Source organism: Triturus cristatus, chromosome 5_1 (assembly GCF_964204655.1).
Source record: "Triturus cristatus chromosome 5_1, aTriCri1.1, whole genome shotgun sequence".
Taxonomy (NCBI): Eukaryota; Metazoa; Chordata; class Amphibia; order Caudata; family Salamandridae; genus Triturus; species Triturus cristatus.
The window spans coordinates 866,657,314-866,684,541 of NC_140587.1; the positions used below are offsets into that span (position 1 = coordinate 866,657,314).

At 48.6% G+C, this 27,228-nt stretch overlaps 1 protein-coding gene across 4 annotated transcripts in view; it reads right to left on the reverse strand.

The window, feature by feature from the left end:
* The window catches only part of RTTN (rotatin), a 1,165,399-nt gene that overhangs the window by 143,706 nt on the left and 994,465 nt on the right, over positions 1 to 27,228 (reverse strand). For all 4 annotated transcript variants that reach the window (XM_085605903.1, XM_085605904.1, XM_085605902.1 and 1 more), the window contains one exon: positions 4,056 to 4,161. In XM_085605903.1, the coding sequence (XP_085462029.1) occupies positions 4,056 to 4,161 (106 nt within the window). Of the gene's footprint in view, positions 1 to 4,055; positions 4,162 to 27,228 lie in introns of those variants that run through there.

The following is a 27,228-nucleotide window of genomic DNA, read 5'->3' on the forward strand; positions in this document are numbered from 1 at the left end:
TCGGAAGCTGCAGGGCGGGTTTGAGGTACATTCTCAGCTGTGTGTGGGCCCCACAAACTGGGAAAGTTAAGGTAGCTTTATGGCAGGGTTGAGTTGCATTATCAGAGCTGCTGCCTATTGGAATAGGAAAGGGGCTGAAAGTCAGGAGTGGGGTGCCCTATCAGAGCTGAAATATGATGTCCCAATATTGGAGTGAGAGAGTGTGAGGGAAAGCAGGGTTGAGGTGCCCTTGCAGAGCTGTGTGTAATAGAACGTAAAGCTGCGGGGAAGGGTGGACGGGTAACAGCAGAGCAGGGCAGGCCCCAGACAAGGAAACACAGAGGGAGTTGTCGGGTAGGAGACGAGACGTGCACACGCAGAAGAGTGGACCCCACACTGGGTTTCACAAGCCCGTGCCCCTCCCCCCACACACACGCACGCAGAGCGGCCTCTTACCGGAAGCCAGGGCGGGGTGGATACCAATGTCCGTCACGCGGAATGTTCCGGATCGCCGTGATTATCAACGGATCCTGTGATCTGCCTATGGCGGAAGGAGAGATCACAAGCTCCCTGTGGTCTTTAATCCTCGGACGGGACTGCCTGAATGAACCTTGAGAGGGATGTCTTCAACAAATCAGTACTAATGAGCATTGGCAAAGCCTATAGGTCTTGCCTCTGAAAGGCTTTATCAGACATTTTGGATTTGCCAGTGCTTGTTGGCGAAGCCAGATGCTATCGGCCGAAAGGAAACGACGCTTGTTGCCAGTGCTGTTCACCAGCGCAAAAGCGCAATGACTATCCAATAGCGGGGAAATCTTCAGAAACATTTCGGGCCTCCTTACACTGTTGTGGGCCAATGTGTAATAAGACAATGTAGACAGTTCGTGTTGAATTGTGTGTTTTACAACACAGGCCCAGTGAATGATTTCTGCAAGTCTAGAGCGTGTCTTGCTCATGCTGCCGGCACGCGCCAGTAGGCTCTCTGATTGGTTGACAAGGTCCACCAATCACAGTGCTTATTTGGTAGTTGCCAACCAATCAGAGAGCCGACTGGCGCGTGTAGGCTGCTTTCGGCAGAAAGGAAACGACACTTGTTGCCAGTGCTGTTCACCAGCGCAAAAGCGTGATGACTATCCAATAGCGGGGAAATCTTCAGAAACATTTCGGGCCTCCTTACACTGTTGTGGGCCAATGTGTAATAAGACAATGTAGACAGTTCGTGTTGAATTGTGTGTTTTACAACACAGGCCCAGTGAATGATTTCTGCAAGTCTACAGCGTGTCTTGCTCATGCTGCCTGCACGCACCCGTAGGCTCTCTGATTGGTTGACAAGGTCCACCAATCACAGTGCTTATTTGGTAGTTGCCAACCAATCAGAGAGCCGACTGGCGCGTGTAGGCTGCTTTCGGCAGAAAGGAAACGACACTTGTTGCCAGTGCTGTTCACCAGCGCAAAAGCGTGATGACTATCCAATAGCGGGGAAATCTTCAGAAACATTTCGGGCCTCCTTACACTGTTGTGGGCCAATGTGTAATAAGACAATGTAGACAGTTCGTGTTGAATTGTGTGTTTTACAACACAGGCCCAGTGAATGATTTCTGCAAGTCTACAGCGTGTCTTGCTCATGCTGCCTGCACGCACCCGTAGGTTCTCTGATTGGTTGACAAGGTCCACCAATCACAGTGCTTATTTGGTAGTTGCCAACCAATCAGAGAGCCGACTGGCGCGTGTAGGCTGCTATCGGCAGAAAGGAAACGACGCTTGTTGCCAGTGCTGTTCACCAGCGCAAAAGCGCAATGACTATCCAATAGCGGGGAAATCTTCAGAAACATTTCGGGCCTACTTACACTGTTGTGGGCCAATGTGTAATAAGACAATGTAGACCGTTCGTGTTGAATTGTGTGTTTTACAACACAGGCCCAGTGAATGATTTCTGCGAGTCTACAGCGTGTCTTGCTCATGCTGCCTGCACGCGCCAGTAGGCTCTCTGATTGGTTGGCAAGGTCCACCAATCACAGTGCTTATTTGGTAGTTGCCAACCAATCAGAGAGCCGACTGGCGCGTGTAGGCAGCGTGAGCAAGACATGCCGTACACTCGCTGTCTTATGGGCGTGTTAAAAAAAAGAGAAAGAATCACGCCCACGAATTCGAAAGAGACGGGGCTTGTTTGGAGAGACAAAGTTCTTCTCCAATGGCTGACCAGCATTTAAGAGGCCAGCCAATGGAGAAGAGGAGAGAAGAGGGGCGGGTTGAAGCCCCACTTCTCAAAGTCATTAAATCTCGCGAGCGAGACTGCGCAAGCGCAGCCTTCGCTAGCCGAGATCTAAAAATAGATTCTGATTTGTAGAGAAGCTTTTAGGAACAGAGGATCGGACTGCAGCAACATTTTTCTTGAAACAATGTGATGTTGCAGCCTTCCTAGAAGCTGGTTGCTAGGAGACCAGGATACCTTGCGGGTTCAAAGAGACCTGGAAATTTAAAGACATTGGCTTGAAATATGAAGGCAACTGGTGATAAATAGATGGCCCCTGCTCTTTAACCTAGAACTAACTATAACAAGTGAGTTCATGAAGGTCAACAATCTTTCCCCTCACATGGATGCAAAGCCAAGTGAGCTAAAAAGAGGACCTGAAAGTGCTATAAAAATGCGAACAAAACTTAACCGGGAAAAAAGTAGTAAAATATTTATGCAAATTAACAAATCTACACAGGAAATAGACACGGATACTAAGCTCAAAGAAATGGGTGGAGGCAATCTTTTTATCTCGGAATGTCAACAACCGAAAATCAAACGGAAAAAGTAAAGTAACAACGCAGGTTTAAAAAATCTAAATTGGACAACCTCATACCACACACACACGCACGCACGCCCTATTTGCTCATCAGGAAGGTGATATTGAATAAATAGTCACCATTTTTAGAAACACTTAAAGAGTAAGAAGAGTTATAGATGAACAAGGGAAATGGAACTCGGCGAAAATAAAAGGTTACATACCTAACAAGACGGCAAAAGTGATAGCAGGGGTGCGCGCGTGTAATCAGCTCCAGATGGTGCCTCGGGCGCATGGCCTGTGCACGTTCACGCTCACATGCACGCAGGCTTTAGGCCAGCAAAAGTCTCACTGGTAGCACTTTGAAAACCCGCTATCTAAAGGTCTCGCTTGAGCGCTAAAAAATTAATTAAGGAGTTTTTCCCTACCAGGAAATATCGTACATAAAAGTACATGTTCAACTTTTTGGAACATGTTACACCATGTCCTATGGGCTGTTTAGGGCCTATATTAGGAGTGACTTATACATATTAAAAAGGGAGTTTTAGGCCTGGCAAGGGGTTTATTTAGTGAGGTTGAATTGTCAGTTTACAACTGCACACAGACTGCAAAGATTTGAGACATGTTTAAAGGACAACTTAAGTGTGTGGCACAATGAGGGATGCAGGCCCACAAGTAGCATTTAATTTACAAGCCCTGGGTACATGTAGTACAAGCAATCCAGTACTGGAAAGCTTACAGAGTTCTAAAAGCCAGCAAAAACTGTTTCAGAAAACTGTTTTCGTTAAGGCAAAAGGTTTGGGCGATGACCCTGCAGAGAAGGCCATGTCTAACAGCATACATTCAGTCGTCACCTGTATTAAAATGTACTTGGCTAAAAGAGTTAATTTAACCTGTGTAAGAATGATCTTCCGCCACGATTACAATGAGGTGCATGATGAGTATTGTTGAGTATGTTACTCAACGTATGCTTCCCTTTGGAAAACAAATTTCTTTGAAAATCTGCATTCATAAGAACTGTAAGAGTTTTTGACAAATATTCACATTTAGCGGTGCACTTAAAGGTGTATAACGTAAATACATTGGCAAAACAACTATATTCTTGTCCGAATACAACATGTTGAATTTTCCCCCGTTAACTTATTTTATTTTTGCACCAGTGTGTAACTCAGAGCAGCACAGAAACATTTGGCAATATCACAATTATGCATAACTTGGAACAGTGGCAGAGCGATTGAGTTGAGCCCAAGTCATGAGGTCGGTTTTACAAAAACAACACTTTTAAGAACATGCACACTGACTAACCTTCCAAAGCGTGGTTCTGGGCACTTTTACTGACTGCCAGCAGTGACATTAAAGCAGAGACACACACTCGTCTCAACACGTCCTCGGAGGCCTTTGTTTCATAACTCTAAAAAGAATAGAAAAAACAGCTGAAAGAGCATGGGAATTTTAATAGCTTCAACAACAAAGCAGATGCAGTCCAATTAACTTTTATTTTATTGGTTTTACCTGTGGTTGTGTGAAACAGTAAAAAGAAAATTGTAAAGAATTTCAACTTCAGGAAAATGTATTTTTAGCAAGTGATTACTGGGAGGAATTCCATTTCTTTACACACTGCAGCACATTTAACCAAAAGAACTGAACAATTCAAGTTGATAGGTGTCATTGTTTTAATGTTAAGAGCTAGAGTCAGTCATCGAATTATTCAATCTACCTTCAACTGGAGGATGAAAGCTCATTTCAATCATACCCGCACACACAGTATCACACAAACTGCAGGATATCTATATATTTGTGCTGGAGAAGGAAGCAACAGTGTCTTGGTCACCTGACCTTAGAAGAATTAGTATCACGCTGTAAGAATTGTCTTCACATAATAACAGAGCATACAACAACACAAACTACAACATAAATCCACAGAACAAAAGCAGAGAGTGATGGTATAGATTGCAAGAACACCCCAAATAGACTTTGCATTTTCCATTTATGGGTTAGTTTCAAGTTTTAATCTGGACCTCTTTAATTAGAACTTGTTTAATTGTCGACAATACACTGCTGCAGAAAACATATTCAAAAACTGCAGAAGAAGGTACCTACCCTTCATCAGCTCACCAGTTAAGTGGTGTACTGCCCCACTATACTCCATATGGTCTGGCACAGACCCAACAGAAACAAGCATTAGCAAAGCCAATAGGTCTGGTCTTTGGGATCTATTGCCCCCCCACTCCCCCAAAATGGATACAATGGGTTATGAATGTGCAGGCATCATTACACATGGCATGCCTACAAAAAGACATGAACATTTTTTTCAAAGTATTATTTACCGCTTCGAGACAGATCGGGAAATAGAAACCATGATCGAGAAGTAGCACAGACATTTTTGCTGTCTGATCATTCCCCACAAAAAACAAACAGAATTTTTTTTCAAAAAGATTGGGCGAGGCAACAGAGGAGCATGTGAGCGGCAGATAAACAACAGGTATTGGGCAGGTGGTAGCAAAACGCAGCACACAAGGGAGAGCAACACAGGAGGGAAGCACCAAAGCGAATAGGCCACACAAAGCTTGGGGGAGTTTGGCAAGGATGAGAAGCACATGAAAGAGCGCTTGCAACATAAAAGAGACACCAAAATGGAGTGCAGGGCAGGACTTTTCACTGAGGGGAGAAGCACAAGAGGGAGAGAGCTGGAAAAGTCATTCACCCTCATGGAGTGATTTAGCAAAAAGAAAATAAGTTCCCTAAAAGTGAGCAATGGACGGATACAAGTCAACCAAGCCAAAGGATGGTAAGGAGGATATGTGCGAGGGGAGAAACAAACACAATATGGACAAAGAAAGCTATCAAATAAGCAAGCAAGCAAATGAGTGTCAATACCAATGGTATACAACGGGTGTGCCGAAAGCCCATTCAAAAGTTCTTGGTAAGCCCAAATAGATATTGTTTGTGCTGTTTGGTAGGTGAGACCTAAAAATAGGGTCAAGCGATACATAGAACTTTACCCCAGCTTCCACACTCAATGCCTTAGTAATATGTCCTCATCTGTGATGTAAGAAGCAGCATGCTACTAGGTACTCTGCTTTTGTTGCAGACTAATTTGAAATAAGATTTAAGGGTAAAAAACATTTATGTGAATTTCTAACTACACAGAATACATAAGCTGCAAGAATATTGTATGCATTGTGATATAAATCACTGTGAAAACATTGTCTGTGGTAAAATGTACATAAGCTTACTGTTTCCCGATACTGAACTCCAACATTACAATAAAATGCCATAAATGTTTCCTGATTAGCAATTGTTTCTTACTTATAAGCATAGCTACAGAAAACTCTTCCTTTTAATTTTTTGAGTGGCTGTGAATGTTCTGGATAAAAAACAGCTTTTTGATGGATACTTATAACTGCAGATTCCTGACCTTTATAATATCCCCAGGTAACAGACTAGACCTGGAGATCTTTCACAGAAGTGCTCCAGCGAAATGACAGGTGGTGCAGTCAGTAACTCTGTTTCGCCCTGGAAGTAACGGCATGGAGCTGCATAGTGGCGCCACTCATGCTTGCGGATGTCAGTTCCATTCTTTCCGTGTCTTCGAATATACATCCTTAGCTTAGCTTCCCTTTTTCTGTTCAGACTGAAAAGGTTTTTTTTCTCCCAAAAATTGTAAACAAGTGTGCAAGGGAACAATGTCCCCTACCGAAACAACAGGATTTAAACTTTGCTGCAACTGTTGAAAACAAATGTTGGTGATAGCCCTGCACAAAGTGTGCCTTTGGTGCTTGGGGTCGGGATAGGAATCCAAGTGAGGAATGAGCCCTCATGAACCAGATGGAGATTCGGGACGTGTACCTTGCCAAACACCCAAGTGCCATTCCCATTTGAAGTTAAGAGCGTAAAGTCCTTCCTCTTCTTGTGGTCATTTCTGTGGCAGATACTCTTTCCCAGTCAAAGTTTTCCTAAAAGTTGAAGTCTAAGACAAAAGGGAAGCCCAAGAAGGCCAAGTTGGACTTGTCCCCATTCAGCCACTCTCTATCCTCAGAGAAGTAGGAAGGACGTTAAGGTACAACTCGGTCCTGCTCACAATCTCACATCGACAAGCAGATTCTGCAATTGATCTATATGCACCCTAAGTTCTCTGGGTTGTCAGCGATGTGCAGCAGATCAACACCTGTAGAGAGGCTGAGTTGCCCATTTTTGACATACTTCTGGTTCTCTCTGGCGAGCCTTCAGGAAACAAGGATCCCCATGGACGTCAAGTCGGGTTACCACCGACTGATCCTTCCTAAGTGCCTCTCAAACCCACCCTGGGTTCTGCACCAAAGTCGGTGCCAACTGCCACAATCTGCGCCGGTCCCTTCAATGTCAATGCCAGCCCCAATGCCACCACCACCAAAGGACACTTTGATGATTCCTGTGTCTGACTCAGAGCCTAACTCACATTGGCCTCAACCAAGGTCATGTCTCCTTCACCCAGGTGCACCTGGTTCCCATACAACCAGATTCGGACAGAACAATGCCTCTACCATGGGAAACCATCTTCATCAGCTTTCTGCCTCTGACTAACATCCAAAACCAACCATTATTTGGGAATTATAATGGAGATGATGATGAAGATTTTCCCCTACATTATGATGGTAACAACCGAAACATGGGCCTGCAAGAGGTCAGAGAGCTTGATACTACCAAAGTTTGATGTGGACTCTGCTGTAAGCCCCTTTTAAAGCCTTGAAAGGAATGAAACTGCTGGGGAAACTGCTGTGCTGGCGGTGCCAGCTTGAGGGAGCTCGCTGTTGCATAGCTTTCTTTAAAGCAATCCATTACTGTGTCAGTCTCGTCTCGGAAGAGACGGGTGCAGTCAAATGGCATGTCCACAAGTGATTGTTGGACATCAATCCAGAATACTGTGGAGCAGAGTCAGCATGCTGCAGAAGCCCAAGCTGGTACCAACTGCCCTACCCAGACAGTCGGTCGTTTCAAGGCCCAATCTGATGACCTGTTGCATCCTGAATGATCTGTTGTAGGTTGGCTAGAAGGTCATCTGGGAACGCTGGCAGGATATCCAGCCACCATGACCCACAATGAATGCTAATATTTCCACAGGAAGCAACTTGGGGTTAGGATTTGAGAGCATGACTAGCAGATAGTCTGAAACATGTTGGGATTCAGTTGAGGCCTGAATTACCAGCCTGTCAGGCTTTGGATGCTGCAGAAAAAGATTAATCGCTCGGAGCCAGGAGATCAAGATCCCGGCTTTGCCCAAGTGCCCAAAATAGTGCCCATCAGTGCTTCATCGAACAGTAAAAGGCGTTCTAATCTGGCTGCATACTCAAGAGCCTGAGTTAGGGATATCCAAACAGAAACGAAGTCCTAACTACCTGCTAGCGACCAGAATGACAACAAAATTGGCAGAAAGGTAGATGTTGTTAAGCAGATTGTGCTTTTTGTTATATGGTGCAAATCCATCCAGTAGTTTATGACAAATGTAGGCCGAAAATTATAGATATATCTCTGCCGTGGATATTTTGCAGTGGTTTTGCGATTAAACGCGAATGCGTGAGCCATCGGAATGCTGTGATTGGCTGGACTGAACAGAAAGTTGTTTATCCATTTTATTATTTGGGAACAGTTCCTGGGGTTGAACATTTGTGTGAAAGCTAACTTAAGAGGTCAGGGTGGACATACTCTGACCCCATGTTTGAGAAATGGGTGTGTTAGTGACAAATTATGTGCCCAAAATGTATCTTTTTAATCGCACACGATGTACAAGTTACTTACCTTCGGTAACGATGTATCTGATAAGAGATGATTCTAGCCGCAGATTCCTTAACGTAGATTCATCCCCAGGCGTGAGACTGGACCCGGAAAACTATCTTTGCCCCAGCATCTCTGTGCACCAGGGGGCGGTCCCACGCGACTCCGCCCTGACGTCATCCGCGGGCATGACGTCAGCGAGGTCACATAAGCCCCACCCCAGCGCGCCAACATCAGTTTTCGTCTGAGAACTTTTCCGCACCACAACGTGGAGCCATCACAAACAAAACTGTGGAGAGTATGGGAACAGTGTGGGAAAAATCAGTGAAACAGAAAAGAGAGAAACGAAATGTGAGGAACAACACTAGTTGGAAAAGTGCCAAGCACTAAGGTACAAAAAGCCATAGCGGTGAAAGCCATAGCAGTGAAAGAGCAGAGCACCGCTCTGAGGAACACCCTTGCAAGCTAAGGCGACAACCTCCCTGGAGGGAAAAGGCATGTGAAAAATGTCACAGCAGAGGGGGGGGGGGGGGTTGGGGTAAGAGAGAGAGAGAAAGAGAGAAAGAGAGAAAAAGAGAGAGAGAGACAGAGACAGAGAGACAGAGAGAGAAAGACTGCAATCACAGTCCACAACAGTGAAGGGCAACAAGCCCAGAACAGAGGAGTAACAGCAATTCACCCCCGGACGACACCATCAGGGAGGGCCGTATCCCCTGAAAGGAGCGAAAAGGCCGAGGTACAGGTAAAAAATAAAAACCAACGTAGAGGACTGCAAAGGAATCAGAAACCCCAAGCAAGTAAAAGGGAGAAGAGTAAAAGAAGGCCCCTACACTGGAGAAAAAAACAGGGTGGAGGGATGCAGAAGTCCACATGAACCAACCGACCATGTATTATAAAGGAAGGGGAGGAACAATCAAGCAGAATGAAGAATCCTATCCGGGAGGAAGCGGAGCGGGCACCCACAGAAGACAAGCCACCCGGAGGGAGGCGAGTGCAGAGAACCAAACTGAAGGCCCTCGCAGAACGGGGAGGAAGGGCGGGCCGTGAAGGAATCTGCAGCTAGAATCGTCTCTATCAGATACATCGTTACCGAAGGTAAGTAACTTGTACAACTGATAGAGACTACTAGCCACAGATTCCTTAATGTAGAATAGATACCCTAGCCATACCCAGAGGGGAGGAGGGCCTGCAAGAGAACCTTCCCAGTAGAAAGACACACAGGGCCCCAGCAGGGGACGTGTCACAGGGACAAGAAGGGCGGCCCAGTCCCTACCAAGCAGAAGTAAGCAAGAACAAGGCGAAGGGAAGACCAGAAGACCCCAAGCCCATCCAAGGTACAACTGCCACACACCCTTGCAGGGACAGACAGCCGCAGAGGAGCACCCAGGAGGAAAAGAACCACCCCAACTCCAGGGAGAAGAGGTAGAACCGGAGGCAGAGCCCACCGTAGGAAACCACACAGCGATAGAGGACAGCTGAACAGGCATCAGCCACAAGGCAGCAGACAAGGCAGGAACGGCTCCACAGCCAAGAAGCGCAGGCATAAGAAGAAAGGCACAGGTGCACAAAGCCCCAGCAGAACAACAGGCAGGGGCATAAGGGGACACACTAAGGGCCACGGCGGTGGACCAGAACGAGCAGGTGTGCGCAGCCGGCAGCTGGCAATACCATGGATCAGTGCACCCAGAACAAGCCAGGCGCAGGCAGAGGCCAGGGAAATTCAGAACAATCCCCAAAGGAGGAGCGTTCTATAGACACACACCGACCCACGAAGAGAAGTGGGACCAGCCAGAAGAGAAAGAGGAGAGACACGGAGGACGGACCCAAGCAGTCAACCAGAACACAGGAAAGCCAGGAGAAACCTAGCCCCCCTGGAACACCAGACAGAGGACCAGGCCGAAACGCCGGACAGGAAGGCGGAAACGCCACAACATGACACCGTAGACAGCATGTCAGACTGGTCGAGCGAGGTAGCGAACACTGAGAATGACAGAACCTGGAGCAGCGCAAGCTGTGCCCGGACAAGAAAAAAGAGACCGCACCAGCGGTATACAGTGATGCCAGGAAAGGCAGGGAACTCGAAAAAGGGCGACCATACCGTCCCAGCGCAGGACAGAGCTATGCAATAGCTACAAGTACACCACATAGGGTATGATGCGTCCCAAGAAAACATGGGAACACCTCTTAGGGAAACATCCCACAGCAGAGGACAAGAACATAAAGGACTTGCAGATAGAACCACAGACGGCTTGCAAATCAGCCAAACAAAAAACATACAGAAGGCCCAACCTGAGGACCCATACGGGTGTACCAACAACCAAAGAACCACAAAAGCCACAGGGGCTGTACCAGCAGCCAACAGTACAAAGGCGCCAACCTAAGGACCCAGAAGGCACGCCAACCCACACAGAATACACAAACGGTCCAACCAAACCACTGGACCCCCGAAAAAAGGTGGGATAACGCCTCCCAGAAATCAACAGAGGACCGACAAGTCAAGTTTACGGAGGGGGAGGAGGACTGAGCCCCGCAAGGAGCCGCTGAATGGCGGCATCCGCATGGGTGTTAAACAAAAGCACCCCATCAAAAGGCAGGTCAACCAGACGCTCTCTAACTTTCTCAGGGAAAACGCTATACCTCAACCATGCATGGCCACGGAGAGCTACTGAACTTGCCATAGTTCGGCCGAGAGCATCAGAAAGACCCAGGGCCGCACGAAGAATAAAAGCGGACAACTCCCGGACATCCATCACATGGCGCCGCAGATCAGCGCAGACACCTTCTTGAGTGGCACAAGACAGAAGGGACTCCATGGAATCCCACAAACTGGAAGTAGCCCTGGCCAACACACAAAGCGTGTTGAGCGCCTGCAAAGCAGCACTAGAGGAAGCGAAGAAGTTACGCCCCCATGAATCCAACCACCGGGCCTCCCGTGACGGAGGAAACACCACCAAAGGCAAGGAAGGAAAAGCAGTCTGCAGAAGAGGGCCCTGGGTCGAAGGGTGGAAAGAAAGGCAGACTGGATTGTGCGGAGCAGGACGGTGGCAGTGTAGGAGCAACTGGGGCACCGGATCCCCCGTGACAGGACGCCCCCAGGCCCCCAAAAGAGAATTATGGAGCGAGACTTCGAATGGAAGAAGCAGCTCCCGTCCACCAGTGCCCTGATGGAGAACCTCAAGCAAATGGTCCGTAGGGAATGGGGTGGCGGGGTCGCCCATGTGCAAAATGCCAGCGGCCGTGAAAGTGGCCCGGGCAAAGGCTGCACTCGCCTCTGTAGGGCGTGTGGGGGGGAGAGCAATTCCTCCATGGGTGACGGCTGTAAACTAAGCTGGCCATGCCCGAGTCCAGCTGGAGGAAGAAATGGCCAGCCCCAAAAAGGTGGAAGATTCACGGACGAGTGGGGGACCTGAGGTGCCTCTGGGAAAGGCTGTGGCCGCGGGGACGGCGACGAGCCCTCCCTGGAAGAAGCCGGGGAAAAGGCTACGACGCGGCGTACCGTCTCCAGAGAAGAAGAGACAAAAAGTTGACGAACCTCTGGAGAGGAGGGGGCCTCTGGAGACGAGTCAATGACCCGACGCCGGCACGGCGCCGTGGAGTCCGCCACAGGTGCCGGCGTGACGTCGACCGGCGCGGACGCCGAGATGACCTCCACCACCACTTGCGCCTTAGGAGAATTGGGCGGGGTCGGCGAAAGAATGGTGCCGAAAAGCCACCGACACGACCTCCGACGAGAGAGACGCCTGCGTGGAGAGGCAAGAGGGACCCGGGGACACGCCCCGGCCCCTAGCCAGCACCCACGGCGCCGCCAGCCATTGGTGCCTGAGCGGCGTCAGCTCGGCCTCTGGCAAGGCCGCCGCCTGCCCAGAGGACTGAGGAAGCTCGGGGACGAGCCATAAGCACCGGCGACCTCCCACCACACCACAGGGACCCCCTCGGGGTTTGCGGCGAGGCAGAGATGCTGTGGGTTGAAGAGGGGAACCCCGTAGGGCCACACCCAGATGACACCACACCTCCAAAACCTGAAGCCTAACCCATCGGCGCCGGAGCCGCCGGCAACTCCGCGGAAGGACCCGCACATGGCAAGGGATCCGCGGACGTCCCAGGAAGAGAAGGAGGGGCCAAGGAAGTCTGCAGAGCCGCAGCATAGGCCTCCATTTGGATCCTGGTCGCCCGACGCCGGGAAACGGCGGGTAGGGTGGCGACGAATGAGGCCGCTGCAGAGTGGGGGCCAGGCCTCGGGGATAAGCTATAAGACTTACTGACGGGCGAGCGACACCCTAGGGGCCTCGGTGACGGGCGATGTCGGAATCTGCGATTCTTGGACCCTTCCGCGGGGGACGGACGTGGAGACGACAACGATCTGGACAAGCGGGCCGAAAGGAGTTTCATCTGGCGCTCCCGGCGGGACTTCGGCTTCAGATGCTGGCCAGCGTCACAGTACGTGGAATCATGGTGCTCGCCCAAACACCACATGCAAATAGGATGAGGGTAAGTCGCCGACATCTGACGTGCGCAAGACGAACACGTCTTGAAGCCCGAAGGCATTCGCACACTGTCCCACAACAGAAAGCGTGAAAAGAAGGCCTGAAAACAGGTCAGGGACACTATCCGGATCCGCGTTGCACGCAGAAAAGAAGAAAACTGATGTCGACGTCATGCCCGCGGACGACGTCAGGGCGGAATCGCGTGGTCTCCATTAGATATTCGCAATGATGCCGCAGCCGGCATGGCCCCCAGTGTACCGTTGTGAGGACATCGCAACTATTGGGAAGTCATCGCAAACATTAGTGAAAATATATTTTAAAAATATATATATGTTTGTTCACACTCACCAGTCACTGTCACACACTCATGTACGCTCTCACACACTCATTCAGACACTTATACACTCATTCACATACCCACTCACATACTTATACATCCAGTCACATACCCACTCAGATACTCATGCACTCACTCACATACCCATTCAGGTACTTAGGCACCCACTTGCAGACTCACTCTAAGAGTGACACACCCACTATTAGAAGTAGACACCACATATTCATTCTCCCTGAGGAACACACGTATCCAAGCCTTGCACTGAACAAGGTGATAAAACTTGAACCGCCTTAATGTCAACATTCCGAAGACCTAGCGAGGGTTGCATATAGGCCAGAGCCCTGAAGAAGTCGTTGCGGGATGAAACGCGTTTGCTACTGTGGCTACTGTTCATTGGCACATATTTTAAAGAAGAAAGTGAATAAAGAACAATTGAAGAAAGAAAATCTCTCCATATATTAATAACATGTTGGCTGCTATGTTGTTATGAAGACTGCTGTTGTGAACAGGATGAAAATCCGTGCAGAATTAAAATGTGTTTTACTTGATACAACCATTAACTTTGGGTGCTGAACCAATTGTAATTAATTTGTTTTGGAAGCTGCTTTTTATTGGAAGTATAGAGGGCCTGTACTTCAGGTTTGTTGCACCATTAGAAATATCCACACCCTGTCCAATAATTCTGTTGACAAGTACGGTATCTTATTGCCTCAACCCCTCTTTGTTTGTTCCATGCACCCATGTCCATACCCACTCAGAGACTCATGCATCTACTTAAAGACTCAGTCATAGACTCATGCTTACAGTCTCATACCTACTTAGAGAGTCTTACACCCACTGACAGACCCTCCTGGGCACTCATGCACCCACTCACAGATCACTCTGAGAGTCAACACCCATGTACAGACCCACTCAGAGACTCACACACCCACTCATACACTCATGCATGTTATCACAGACCCAGTGAGACTCTCATACACACACTTACAGATCCACTCAAACACTCATACACCAACTCACACACCCATACAGTCACTCCCACACACAGTCACAGACCCTCTTAGAGACTTATGGACTCAGCCACTCATACAGTCAGAAACTTACACACCCGCTCACAAACTCAGTCATATATACACCCACCCACTGACTCACCCAGTCAAGGCTCATGCATCCACTCCCAGACCCACAGAGACGCTCTCCCTCCCAGTCACATACCTCTTCAGACACCCATGCATGCACCCATTCACTCACCCACTCAGATACTTATGCTCTCATGCACAGACCCATTGAGACATACATACAACCACTCACAGATGCACTTTGACACTCATGCATCCAGTCACGGACCCACTAAGACACTCACACACCCATACAGTCACTCACACAGCCACTCATTGATCCACTCATATACGTATGCACTCAGTCAGTTATACACTCAGAGGCTCATGTACTCACTGACAGAACCACTCAGACACTCACGCTGCCAGTCATAGACCCACTGAGAGACTCAAGCACTCACTCACAGATCCAGTCAGACACTTATGCACCCACTCACTCAGACACCCACTTAGACACTCATGTAGCCACTCACAGATCCAGCCAGACAGTCATATACTTACTTACAAATGCACAAAGACACTCATGCACCTACTCACAGATTAAGTGAGAGACTTATGCAACCAATCACAGACCCATTGCAACACTGAAGCACCCACTCATTGATGCACTGAGGTAGTAACATAGTTCATTACAGAAGCATTGATAGTCTGATGCACCGTCTTACAGATTCACTCAAATACTTATACAGTGAATGAGAGACTTACTGATACAGTGATGCATGCAGTTATAGATTACACTGAAAAAGCTATGCACTGTGTTATAGAGATATTAGGTAAGTTGCACATGCTATTATACCGTCATTTCGATAGTAATGTGTTTAGTCTGTTGGTTCTAATCCATTTTGGAGTTATAAGTTTTGAATGTGGTGGAGGCTATTGAATGTCTGATTTGTTTTTCATTTTGGGATGTATTCACAGTGACCACAGCTACGGATATCATCGTGACTAAATTAAATTCAGTAATTAAATTAAATACAGTACTTGTGACTATAGTTGTCAGGCACTTATAAATGTTATTTTATCATGTAACAATGTTGTATTTTGTATATATATTTTTTCTCTTGTGCTGTCTGAACTCTGTACAAAATGTGTATGATTTAATTAACAATATTGAATGCACTATGGGTACAAATATTGGAAAATACACTCCATTTATATCTCTTCTCTGTCTCAATTTTTCACGAAAGGTGCATACATTTATTCAACTAGTGGGCGTTAGGTACTTAAGTAACCAAAAAAGAAAGAATATAGTAAATAATAGAAGTAAAAAATCACAATTTCAGATACATATAAAGAATGTATTCGCCTGTAAAATATTTTATCGGATTTATGGTATAGAGGGTACAGTTTTTAATTTGAAATGTTTCTTGGTCTCAGACCCCTAATTCCGCAACAGGATCACACCCCAGTATGACAGATCAAACTGGGTGAGCACTAGGGCATCCAAAAATATGTAAAAAAATAATAAAATATTAATAAATGAGCAGCAGGAGCAGCTCACTTAGTATTCACTGCTCCAGACAAGGGGTGCCACCTAATGCCCTAGCAGGGTCTTTTTGCTTATATTTTTTAATCCTGATGGTGCCCCTAGAAGGGGTATGGACACCACCAAGTATTTTGTTTTTAAAATTGTCGGGGGCTGCAGAGAATGCAACATTAAAAAACACTGTAAAATTCCTGGGTCATAAAATCCATGACCACAGGAGAGTTTGCCATATTCTTTAAAGCACTCTGGGCAGGAATTTTGTGACAATCACTCTTTTTGAACATTGCAATGTGTGAATGTATATGATGTAAATTTGATTATAACTATTAGTGACTTTTTGACAAAGATAATAGTTGTGCTTTGTGTATTTTAATATTCTGACCCCTTCATAGACTCAATAATTCCACTTATTATATTTTGGTGTTCTGACCCTTTGACAAAGTCACTAAGTCTGCCTCACTTAAAATGACAGCCTTTATGGTGCAACATCGCATAGTCATCAGAGCGCACATGCGGGAGTTTGGCCAGGCCCTGAGCCCAACCTCATGCGGCAGCCGTGCACTGTGGGGGTTGGGCACAAGCAGGAAGTTGGGCGCTGGCCCTAGTTGCACGCTAGGCCCTGAACCCCACCCCACACGGCCAAAGGCTGTGTGCTGCAGGGGGAGGGGGGGTTTGGCACCGGCGGGGAACTGACAAATGCTACACGCAATAGAAGGCGGGGCATTTAGCTCCCAACCCCACGCTGGGCCCATCTATGGATATCTTATTTATGTTAAAGAAGCTAGAAATTCACGAACAAAACAAAAAGGTTAAAATGACAGAATGGCTTCTTACTTGTAATCCCAGTTCTCTCCCAGGTGAATCTCCATTGAAGACAAACACAGAATAGTCCTGCCCATGTGCAGGGATCCCGGAGTACTTTTAATAATATGTCTTCTTAAGAATAGATGTTTGCCTTTCTTTAGGAAGGCCTATAGAAACATTTAAAACATGAAAATTGTACAGCCTATAGAAAAGGTCAATTTCTTCAGACTGCATTTAAAAAAGGGTAATGAGTACATATGTATATATAAATGTAAGGCCAAATAATTGGTATAAAGTTATTTGATTACTTAAATCTCTTTCAAAAACTCTTTATAAAAAGGAGAAAGATAAAGGAAAAGAGGACAGTGTAGCCCTATAGGATCCCATTATGAGAATGTGAAAATAAAGTCTGCACCTTTAAGGGCCCAGAGAACTACCAGTATCCCATCATGCCCAGCAGGTGGCAGTTGCTTCAGTTCTTTTTGCTGAGATTTGGCAGTGTCAGATAGATCCAAAAATTGTCTGTCATCTCCACTGGTGCAGGAAGGTTGCTTATGATTCCAATGAAGATTCCCCTGAGAACAGCTGCGGTATGTGCAGATAACAGCAGTGGGGCCTCGTGAGAAGGGAGGGGGGGGGGGGATTTCTAGGGACGATGGCGAGGGAACATTTATTATTTATTTCATTTTCCCTCTACATCATCCCTTGAAATCCCCCCCCCCCACCCGACTACTCCGCCCCACCACTGTTACCTGCACAGACCGCGACTGCCTGAGAGAGAACTGGGATTACAGGTAAGAAACCACTCCTTCTCTCTCAGGGGATCTACACTGACAGTCATAATCACTGAATAGAGTAGCAAGCCTATTCTCCACCAGAGAGCAGTGGAAAGGTCAGAGGAACGAATCGACCAAATCTAAACAATAATGTTTGGTAAATATGTGAACGGATCTCCATGTAACTGCTTTATGGATCTCAGCTATTGGTACATTTCTCATTGAAGCAGCAGTAGCTTCTCTCCCTCCAGTGGAGTGAGCTTTATGAGTACAGGACAGAGCCCTATTTTCCTTCTGGTAGCATAATATAATGCCAGATACTATTCATCGGGACAATGACTGTTTGGAAGTGGCTAGACCTGTACAGACCGGCCCATAGTTTACAAACAATTGGTACGACCTTCAGATATCTTTTATTTTGTCCAGGTAAAACTTTAAGACTCACCTGACGTTTAGAGAATGGAGAATTCTTTCAGCAGGGGTGGAAGGGCGCTGAAAAAAAGTAGGTAAGGTAATTGTTTGATTAACGTTAAAGTTTGAAATGTCGATACGTAGGAGTTTTGGATGAGTACTCATTACCACCTTACTGGGATGAAAAACAGTGTATGGTTCATTAGAACATAACACCTGGATTTCGCTAACCCTACCTGCTGATGTGATCACTATGTGGAAGGCAGTTTTCCAAGAGAGATGTTGCAAGGATGATTTGTGAATGGGCTCTAAAGGTCTGCATGAGACGAGAGAGGACTATATTGAGCTCCCAAGGAGGAGATGGACACTTTATGGAAGGAAAAACCTTTTTCACCCCTCTAAAGAATCTTCGAGAACAGGAATTGTGAAAAAGAGATGTGTAGAAGGACATTTCGGGTAGGCAGAAATTACCGCCAAATTAACTTTTATGGAAGAGAATTGTACGTCATATTTGGCCAGAGGACGCAAGTATGGAAGCATTGTATCTTCTTGGCAGGTTGGTTGGTCCCGTTTTTGCCATAACACTAAATACAAAATCTCTTCCATTTAAATAAATACGCTGAATGCATTGAAGGTCGTTTAAGCCTCCTTAAGAATGTTCATGTATTCTTGTGGAAGGTTCAAATTCCCAAACTGAACCAGCTCAGGGGCCATGCTGCCAAACTGAAATAGGAGAGGTTGGGGTGAACCACCTGGCCTCCGAATTTCGTGAAAAGATCCAGTCCGCACGGCAGCTTTAGATTGGGATATGTGGAGAAGGTCTGTGAACCACCATTGCCAGGGGCACTTCGGAGCAATCAAAATCATTCTGGCCCTTAAATAGGACCGTTTGATGGGAACTGATGGGATCAAGGGGATCGGAGTGTGGAAATGTGCTTTTCAATGAGCAGGGGTCACCCTTCTCGGTCCACGGGTCCTTAGACCAACAAAATAGAGATTGGCACTGAAGAACAAGTTACTTACCTTCAGTAACGCTTTTTCTGGTGGATACAGTATCTGCCTGTGGATTCCTTACCTTGTGAATATCCCCTGCGCCAACAACATTCGGAAACTTTTGTAGCAGACCACGCCGATGGGGGCGAAGACGACGTCACAGAGACACGGCTCCGCACGCGACTCCGCTGACGTCACCGGCTCCATAAGAAGACCTCGTCGGCGTGATAACGTCAGTTCCGCTCTTTTTTCCGTGCCTTCGAGGCACACGGACGGACTGACAGCAATATATACACAGTATACACAGTACATAATATATAAAGCAACACACACAGTGTGGAGAAGCAGTAGAAAGGCAAAAGAAACAACACAATGCCTTTGACAGTAATAAATATAACTTGAAACACCATCATATACTAAAGGTATACAAGGGTGGACAACGGGGAGGCGGGTGGGTCAGTGAGGAATCCACAGGCAGATACTGAATCCACCAGAAAAAGCGTTACCGAAGGTAAGTAACTTGTTCTTCTGATGGATACACCTGCCAGTGGATTCCTCACCTTGTGAATAGATTCCCACAGCAGTCCCACTCCCGGAGGAGGGTGTCTACCCTTCTATACCAGAAAGTCCTGAAGGACGGAACGAGCAAAGTGTCCGTCCCTCCACACCTCGGTGTCCAAGCAATAATGTTTTACAAAGCCCACGAAGAGCTGGTCATCAACTCTGAAGTCCTTAGTCCTGTCCAGGTAGAAGCTCACCGCCCTCTTAGGGTCCAAGCGGTGAAGTCTCTCCTCCTCCTTGGAAGGGTGAGGGGGAGGATAGAAGGAAGGAAGGGTAATGGACTGCCCCAGATGGAAGGGAGTTACCACCTTAGGCAGAAATGCAGCCCTGGTCCTGAGTACCATTCTTTCAACACGAATGGTCAAAAACGGGGGTTTTGAACTCAGAGCTTGAAGCTCACTTACCCTCCTTGCCGAGGTGATTGCAATGAGAAAAACCGTCTTAAAAGACAACAGTCTCAAGGGACACTTGTGCAAGGGCTCGAAGGGAGAAACCACAAGATAAGTCAAGACAAGGTTTAAGTCCCATTGAGGCACAATAAAGGGAGTAGGAGGAAACCTGTTTGTGAGGCCCCTAAGAAAACGAAGAACAATAGGTGATCTGAATAACGACGGCTGATCCGGCAAGCAAAGGAAAGCAGACAAAGCCGATAAGTATCCTTTTCAGTAGCCACAGCAAAGCCTTGCTGAGTAAGAGAAAGGGAAAACTGTAGAATGTTAGATAGACGAGCCTTCAAAGGATCAATTGACTTCTCTCCACACCAGAGAACAAATTTAGACCACCTATATGAATATATAGATTTGGTGGAATGACGTCTGGCAGACAAAATTACATCTACCATGTAAGACCTGGGGTCTCCAGGCCCTAAGGGGGTAACGTGACACGAGCGGCTGGGGCACCCAAAGGCTTGTGTGTAAAGCGACCATACAACACGCACATCCACTGAAGCCAGGAACGCACACAATAAGGGACGCCACACTGTAGAGATTTATGCAAATAACTCAAGTTTATCCAAGCAGTTCGAGATAAATGCAGTTCATGAGATAACAATGCAATTCATAAGATACAAATGCACTTCATGAGATATAAATGCAGTTAATAAGATATACGTGCAGTTCATGAGATGACAATGGCAATTCACTTATGTCAGCGTTTAATCCGCCGGCACCATATTCACCAGTATGATATTCACCAATATGTTTCCTGCAGGCTCTAGGCCACCCTTGTATATCTTACTCCCCGTGGTAGGGTTTGGGGATTGTAGCGCCACTCGTAATAACTGAGCCCTGGACTTCTGAGGAGAGCCTACGATCATACGCTCCTCGTAACCTCTAATTAGGGAATCCTTCAGAGCAGAGCATTAGAACATAGCGCCACTCGTAACCAGCACGCAGTGCATACTTCAGAGCAGAGCATTAGAACATAGCGCCACTCGTAACCAGCACGCAGTGAATACTTCAGCACAGAGCATTTAGAACAGAGCGCTACTCGTAATCAGTACGCAGTGAATACTTCAGCACAGAGCATTAGAACATAACGCTACTCATAATCAGTAAGCAGTGAATACTTCAGCACAGAGCATTAGAACATAACGCTACTCGTAATCAGTAAGCAGTGAATACTTCAGCACTGGGCATTTAGAACATAGCGCTTCTCGTAATCAATAGCGATTAATACTTCAGGACGGAGCACTTAGAACAGAGCGCTACTCGTAATCAATAGCAATGAACACTTCAGATCGGAGCATTTAGAACAGAGCGCTACTCGTAATCAGTAGCAATGAATACTTCAGAACGGAGCATTTAGAAGAGAGCGCTACTCTTAATCAGTAGCAACGAATACTTCAGAACGGAGCAGTTCACGGAGCACAACGAGTCGTACGGAGCGAGCCTCTCGTACTCCGGTGCAGTTCGTGAGACACAGAGTTTCTGAATAGTCGGTGGGGAACAAGGGGCGAATCCCTCGGAGGGGTCTCTCTGTCGTGGTGACCAGGGGACTCCCACGGAGAGGGAACCAGGGCTCAGGGTGCGGTGTGGCTCCCAGCCTGTAGGGGGCGCACCGGGGTCAGTCCCAAGCCTCCGGGCTTACCTTGCTCGACGTCGGGGGGCGTCCACACCGGCTCCGAAGTCCGCAGGCGATCCTGTTGCGACGGGGGCCGGCCACGGCCTCACGCACCTTCACCACAGCTGCGACGGCAGCGACGGGGCCCCGGGCTTCTCCTCGGCCCGCGTGACGATGAGGGGCACTCTTCCGGCCTCCGGGCCGCAGCGGTGAGCGCGCTTCAGCCTCCACGCCACAGGGGGGGCTCAAATTAAGCTGGGGAGCTCCGCGCTTGACAGAGCACGCTGCCGGGGATCCCAGGCCAGGTCAGGGAGCGCAGGGGGACCTGGTTGATCCTCAGCGATACCACACTCGGTTAGGCATGTAGTTTCAAGGTTCAGTCTGGACACGCAGTCTCAGCATTCAGTTCTTGCAATCAGTTGCTCTAGAAAGTCTTGATGGCGCAGATGTATCTGGCGCCCTTAAGGGGTTCTGTTACAGGGGGGTAGGGAGTGAGTTGGCGACTAGGTCATTCCTAGTCAGGCTGGGCAGAGGTTCTCTGGGTCCTCCTACTGCTGGGCAAGATCAGTGGGTTTCACAGGATCCCTCACTCACTTAAGAGGCAGCACCTAAATCCTGTCACTCTCAGAGGCATAAGTCCCTGGCTAGGCCCTACCGCCTACACTCCTGCGTGGATTCTCCAGCTCTGCTTTACCCCACTGGCCAACTGACTAGAAAAAGTTCCCTCCCTCACTTATGTATCCCTAGGTCAGGTGACCTCTAGCCAAGGCGGCAAAAGTAAAACCACCCCTCCCTTCTAGAAGGTTCCAGCACACTCCAGGAGCTTCCCCATTCTACCTATGGGACAAAAAAGGCGGGCTGGTGTCGCAACATTGTTGTGGGGTTCCAGCCAACTCCTGGCAGCTAGGGTGCTACTATGAAAGACCACTCTGCAGTAGCAGGGGCCTGTGGCAGCCATCTTGGGAGAAGGGAGCACCTGCACCTTAACACTGGTTGGCAATGAAAAGGCGCCCGGAGACCTAAGTCCAACATCAAAATGAGGGTGGAAAAAATGAGGCACGATCAAAAATAGATGGGGAGACCACCCTAGGGCTGACAGGTCCAACATACCACATCAGGTGGGAGAGAAAAAGAATTCAGGTTGCCCCGTTCAATCTCCAGGCATGAAGGTGTAAGCTCTGGAGGTGGGGGTGTAGAACTTGCCCCTACGACTGCGAGAGGAGGTCTGCCCTCAGAGGGAGACGGAGCGCAGGGCACGAGGAGAGTTGGAGAAGATCTGAATACCAGACCCTTCTTGGCCAATCCGGGGCGACCAATATGACTTGGGCCCGGTCTTGGCGAATCTTCCTCAGAACCCGAGGAATCAAGGGTATGGGAGGAAACGTGTAAAGGAGTCGTGATCCCCAACTCAACTGAAACGCGTCCCCCCAACGCTCCCTGCATCGGATACTGGAGACTGCAGAATGACGGGCAGTGAGCATTCTCATGAGTGGCGAACAGGTCCACCCGAGGAGTCCCCCACATTCGAAAGACGTGACGAACCACCTCCGGATGGAGCCTCCACTCGTGGTCAGCGGAGAACTGCCGACTGAGACTGTCCGCACGTACTTTTAGAACCCCGGGCAGATGATTTGCCATCAGACAAATCTGATGGTCCTGAGCCCAGGACCATAGACGCAGAGCATCTCTGCAGAGACAAAGAGACCCTGTTTGTTGACATACCACATCGCGGTAGTGTTGTCCGTCAGGACTTGAACAGACTGACCGCGAAGGGAAGGGAGAAAGGCCTTGAGTGCCAAACAAATCGCCCACAATTCCAGAAGGTTGATGTGAAGCAACCTTTCCTCTGGAGACCAAAGACCCTTGATCTCCAGATCCCCCAGATGAGCACCCCACCCTAAAGTGGATGCATCCGTAATCACTGTGGCCACCGATGGAGGTAGATGAAAGGGCTTTCCTTGAGACAGATTGCCCTCCACGCTCCACCAAGACAGATCCGCCGCAGCTTCTCTAGAGATCCTCACAGACTCCCTGAGATCTCCCTTGTGCTGATACCACTGCCTGCGGAGGCACCACTGGAGCGCCCTCATGTGCCAGCGTGCATGGTTGACCAACAGAATGCAGGCAGCAAACAGGCCGAGCAGGCGAACTGGAACGACCGCTCCATTGTAAAACAAAGGAATCATCTCCTGTATGTCGAGAATCCTTTGAGGAGGAAATGCTCGACACACAGTAGTGTCCAGTACCGCACCTATGAACAGGTTGCGCTGAGAGGGCACCAGGTGAGATTTGGGCACGTTTATCGAGAAACCCAATTTGTACAACAGCTGAGTTGTATCCTGCAGATGATGTAGCACCTTCTCTGGCGACTCCGCTTTTATCAGCCAGTCGTCCAGATAGGGGAAAACCGAGATCCCCGACCTTCTGAGATGGGCTGCCACCACTGCCATCACCTTCGTGAAGACTCGGGGTGCAGTAGTAAGACCAAACGGAAGGACCGCAAACTGATAATGTTGCGATCCTACCGTAAACCGGAGATACTTCCTGTGCGACTTCAGGATGGGGATGTGGAAATACGCATCCTGAGCAAGGGTGAGCATCTTGAACTTCTCTTGCTTTAGAAAAAGATTCAAGATTCTGAGGTCCAATATCGGACGCAATCTGCCGTCCTTTTTCGGAATCAGGAAATACCGGGAGTAGCATCCCTGACCCCTCTCCTGCTTCTGAAACCACCTCTATCGCACCTTTTTGAAACAACTTCAGGACTTCCTCCTGCAGGAGAAGACGGTGGTCCTCCGAGCAAGCCCATTGACAAGGAGGGTAATTTGGAGGGAATTCCCGAAAGGGAAGGGCGTACCCATTTTCTACAAGATCCAGAACCCAGAGATCCGTAGTTACAGATTCCCAATCTTGTAGAAAATGGGTAAACCGGCCCCCCACAGGACCAGCATGATCCAGAATGGCGGATCTAGGGCTGCTTTGCGGTGGTGGGAGGGGCTGAGGAGGAGGAAGAGGAGGAGGAGAGTTGACGGCCACGTGAGCGACCCCTGATTCTACCTCTGTAACCTTTTGACACAGAGCTTTGCTGCTGTTGCTGCTGCTGGGTCTGTCTGTAAGAACGAAAGGATGCCCTTCCGAAGCCTCTGTATCTTTTAAAAGACCCCCTTGACTGGGATTGAAGGCCCAAAGACCTAGCGGTAGCCTTGCTCTCCTTAAAGCGTTCAAGAGCAGCATCAGCCTTCTTACCAAACAAACCAGACCCATCAAATGGCAGGTCCAACAAAGTCGACTGTACATCCGGGGAGAACTCTCAGAAGACTTCAGCCACGCCCCTCTCCTGGTGGCAACAGAAGACCCCATGACTCTCGCTACTGAGTCTGCCATGTCCAGCCCACTTTGTATCACTTGGCGTGCTGCCGCCTGGGCATCAGTCAAAACTTCATTGAAGCCGACTCTATCCACCTCAGAAAGCTTTGGTGCCAATTTCTTCGCCGAGTCCATGAGCGCATGGATATAGCGTCCCAACAGGCAAGTTGCATTCGTCGACTTAAGGGCCATGCTGGCCGATGAAAAGACCTTCTTGGCCGACTGGTCTACCTTTTTAGCTTCTCTGTCCCCTGGAACCTGAGGGAAAGCACCCTTGGATTTACCCAAGCAAGCCGCCTGAACCACCAGGCTCTCAGGCGATGGGTGCGAAGTTAAAAACTCAGGATCCCCTGGGGCCGCCCTATACCTTCTTGCGACCGTCTTAGAGACTGCGGGAGCAGATAAAGGCTTACGCCATACCTCCAATACAGGGTCACTAATGGCCTCATTAAAGGGCAACAAAGGCTCCGAAACTGTAGTGGGCGAATGCAGCACCCCAGTCAGAATATTTGATCTGAACTCCGTAGTTGGCAACTGAAGATCTAGCAGCTCCGCAGCCTTCCTGATGACCGCATGATACGGAGCCACATCGTTTGAGGGTTCATCTGAAGGTGGAGTGATTTCCCACTCAGGAGACAAATCCAGTCCACTAGCTTCCTTAAGCTCCTCAAACTGACTCAACCAGCTCTCCCTCTTCAGCTTCCTCCAAAAGGTACCTCCTTTCATCCACCACTCTCTGTGCTTCCCTTCTGGATCGAATCCGCACAATCTGCGTCGGCGGCGCCGTGTTTGAATCCGACGGCGCTGGCACCGGCGTCGAACGTGGATCTGCAGGAGCAGCCGGCGTCGAACGAGGTCGAGCCGGCGCCGGTGAAGATGGAAGCGGCGTCGACGTCCTCGGCACGGGTAGATGCCAAGACGGCGTCGCTGGAAAAAACGGCATGAAAGGGGCCTGCGGCTAGACCTGCGGCACCCCCAAATTAAACGCCATGGGACCCAACAGACCCGCAGGTGCACCAGTGGTGTACATGGCTCTCGCGAACACCCCATACATCGCATTCAGATAATGCGAGGGGTCCTGACCTGGCCCAGGGAATGCAGGGTACTGGTCAGGCATCACCGGACTCGGGCCAACCGGCGCCGACGGTGGAACAAGCGGCGTCGTAGGCTCACCCGGGACTTGAAGTTCTTCAACCGGGGCCGGAGACGGAGCCGGAGATGGAACCGGCGTCGGGGATGGCATCGGAACCGGAGATGTAGCCGGAGCCGGCGAAGTCACTGAAGAAGAAGGACCAGGAGAATCCGGGACCGGTGAAGGAGACACGGATTCCTTTCGGCGTCGAGCCGGCGACTTCGACTTCGGAGCCGAACTCTTATCAGAGTGATGATGAGAAGAATGCCTCCTCTTCTTCTTATGCTTCTTGGTTCGCGAATCATGCCCCGAAGTCGACTTAGACGCCGACCTCGATTGTGACCTCGATCTCGACTTCCTTCTTCCTCTCTTTTCCTTTTTCATCTTAGCGATGAAGAGCTTCGCCTCTCTTTCTTTTAGAGCTTTGGAGCTCATCTTGTGACAGCAAGAGCAACCATCCACATCGTGGTCGGATGAGAGACACCAAACACAGTCGTCATGTGGATCTGTGATCGACATGTGCTTGCCACATTCCAGACAGGGCTTGAAACCAGACTTCTTCGTCGACATCTTCTTTGCAGAGAAACAGGGAAACCCAGAAGAAAAACAAAGTAACAGTAGAGCTACCAACAGCAATTCCCGAAATCCATTGGCGTCGACGGCGCGGAAAAAAGGGAACTGACGCCATCACGCCGACGAGGTCTTCTTATGGAGCCGGTGACGTCAGCGGAGTCGCGAGCGGAGCCGTGTCTCTGTGACGTCGTCTTCGACTCCATCGGCGTGGACTGCTACAAAAGTTTCCGAATGTTGCTGGCGCAGGGGAGATATTCACAAGGTCAGGAATCCACTGGCAGATGTATCCATCAGAAGCTGGAATTCAAATAACAAGTTTATTAATCACTCATGAGTGGGACTATGTCCACACATCACTCTCAAGTGCTGCCTGAGGTAGTACATTGAAGTCACAGAACACAGGCCTTATATACAGCTTTTTCTGCACTGGTAAGCATGTGGATACAAATAGAAGGTACAGGCCTACACAGGAATAGTTACCGACAAACATGGGCAGATGGGAAATCACTTCATTAGCAAAGTGGGAGGGGGAGCAGTAGTGCTTATGGCAGCACTAAGAGATTGACAGTTGAGTCTGAGACCAGGTGTTCTGGCAGCTACAAACTCTTTAGCATGCATATTGCTT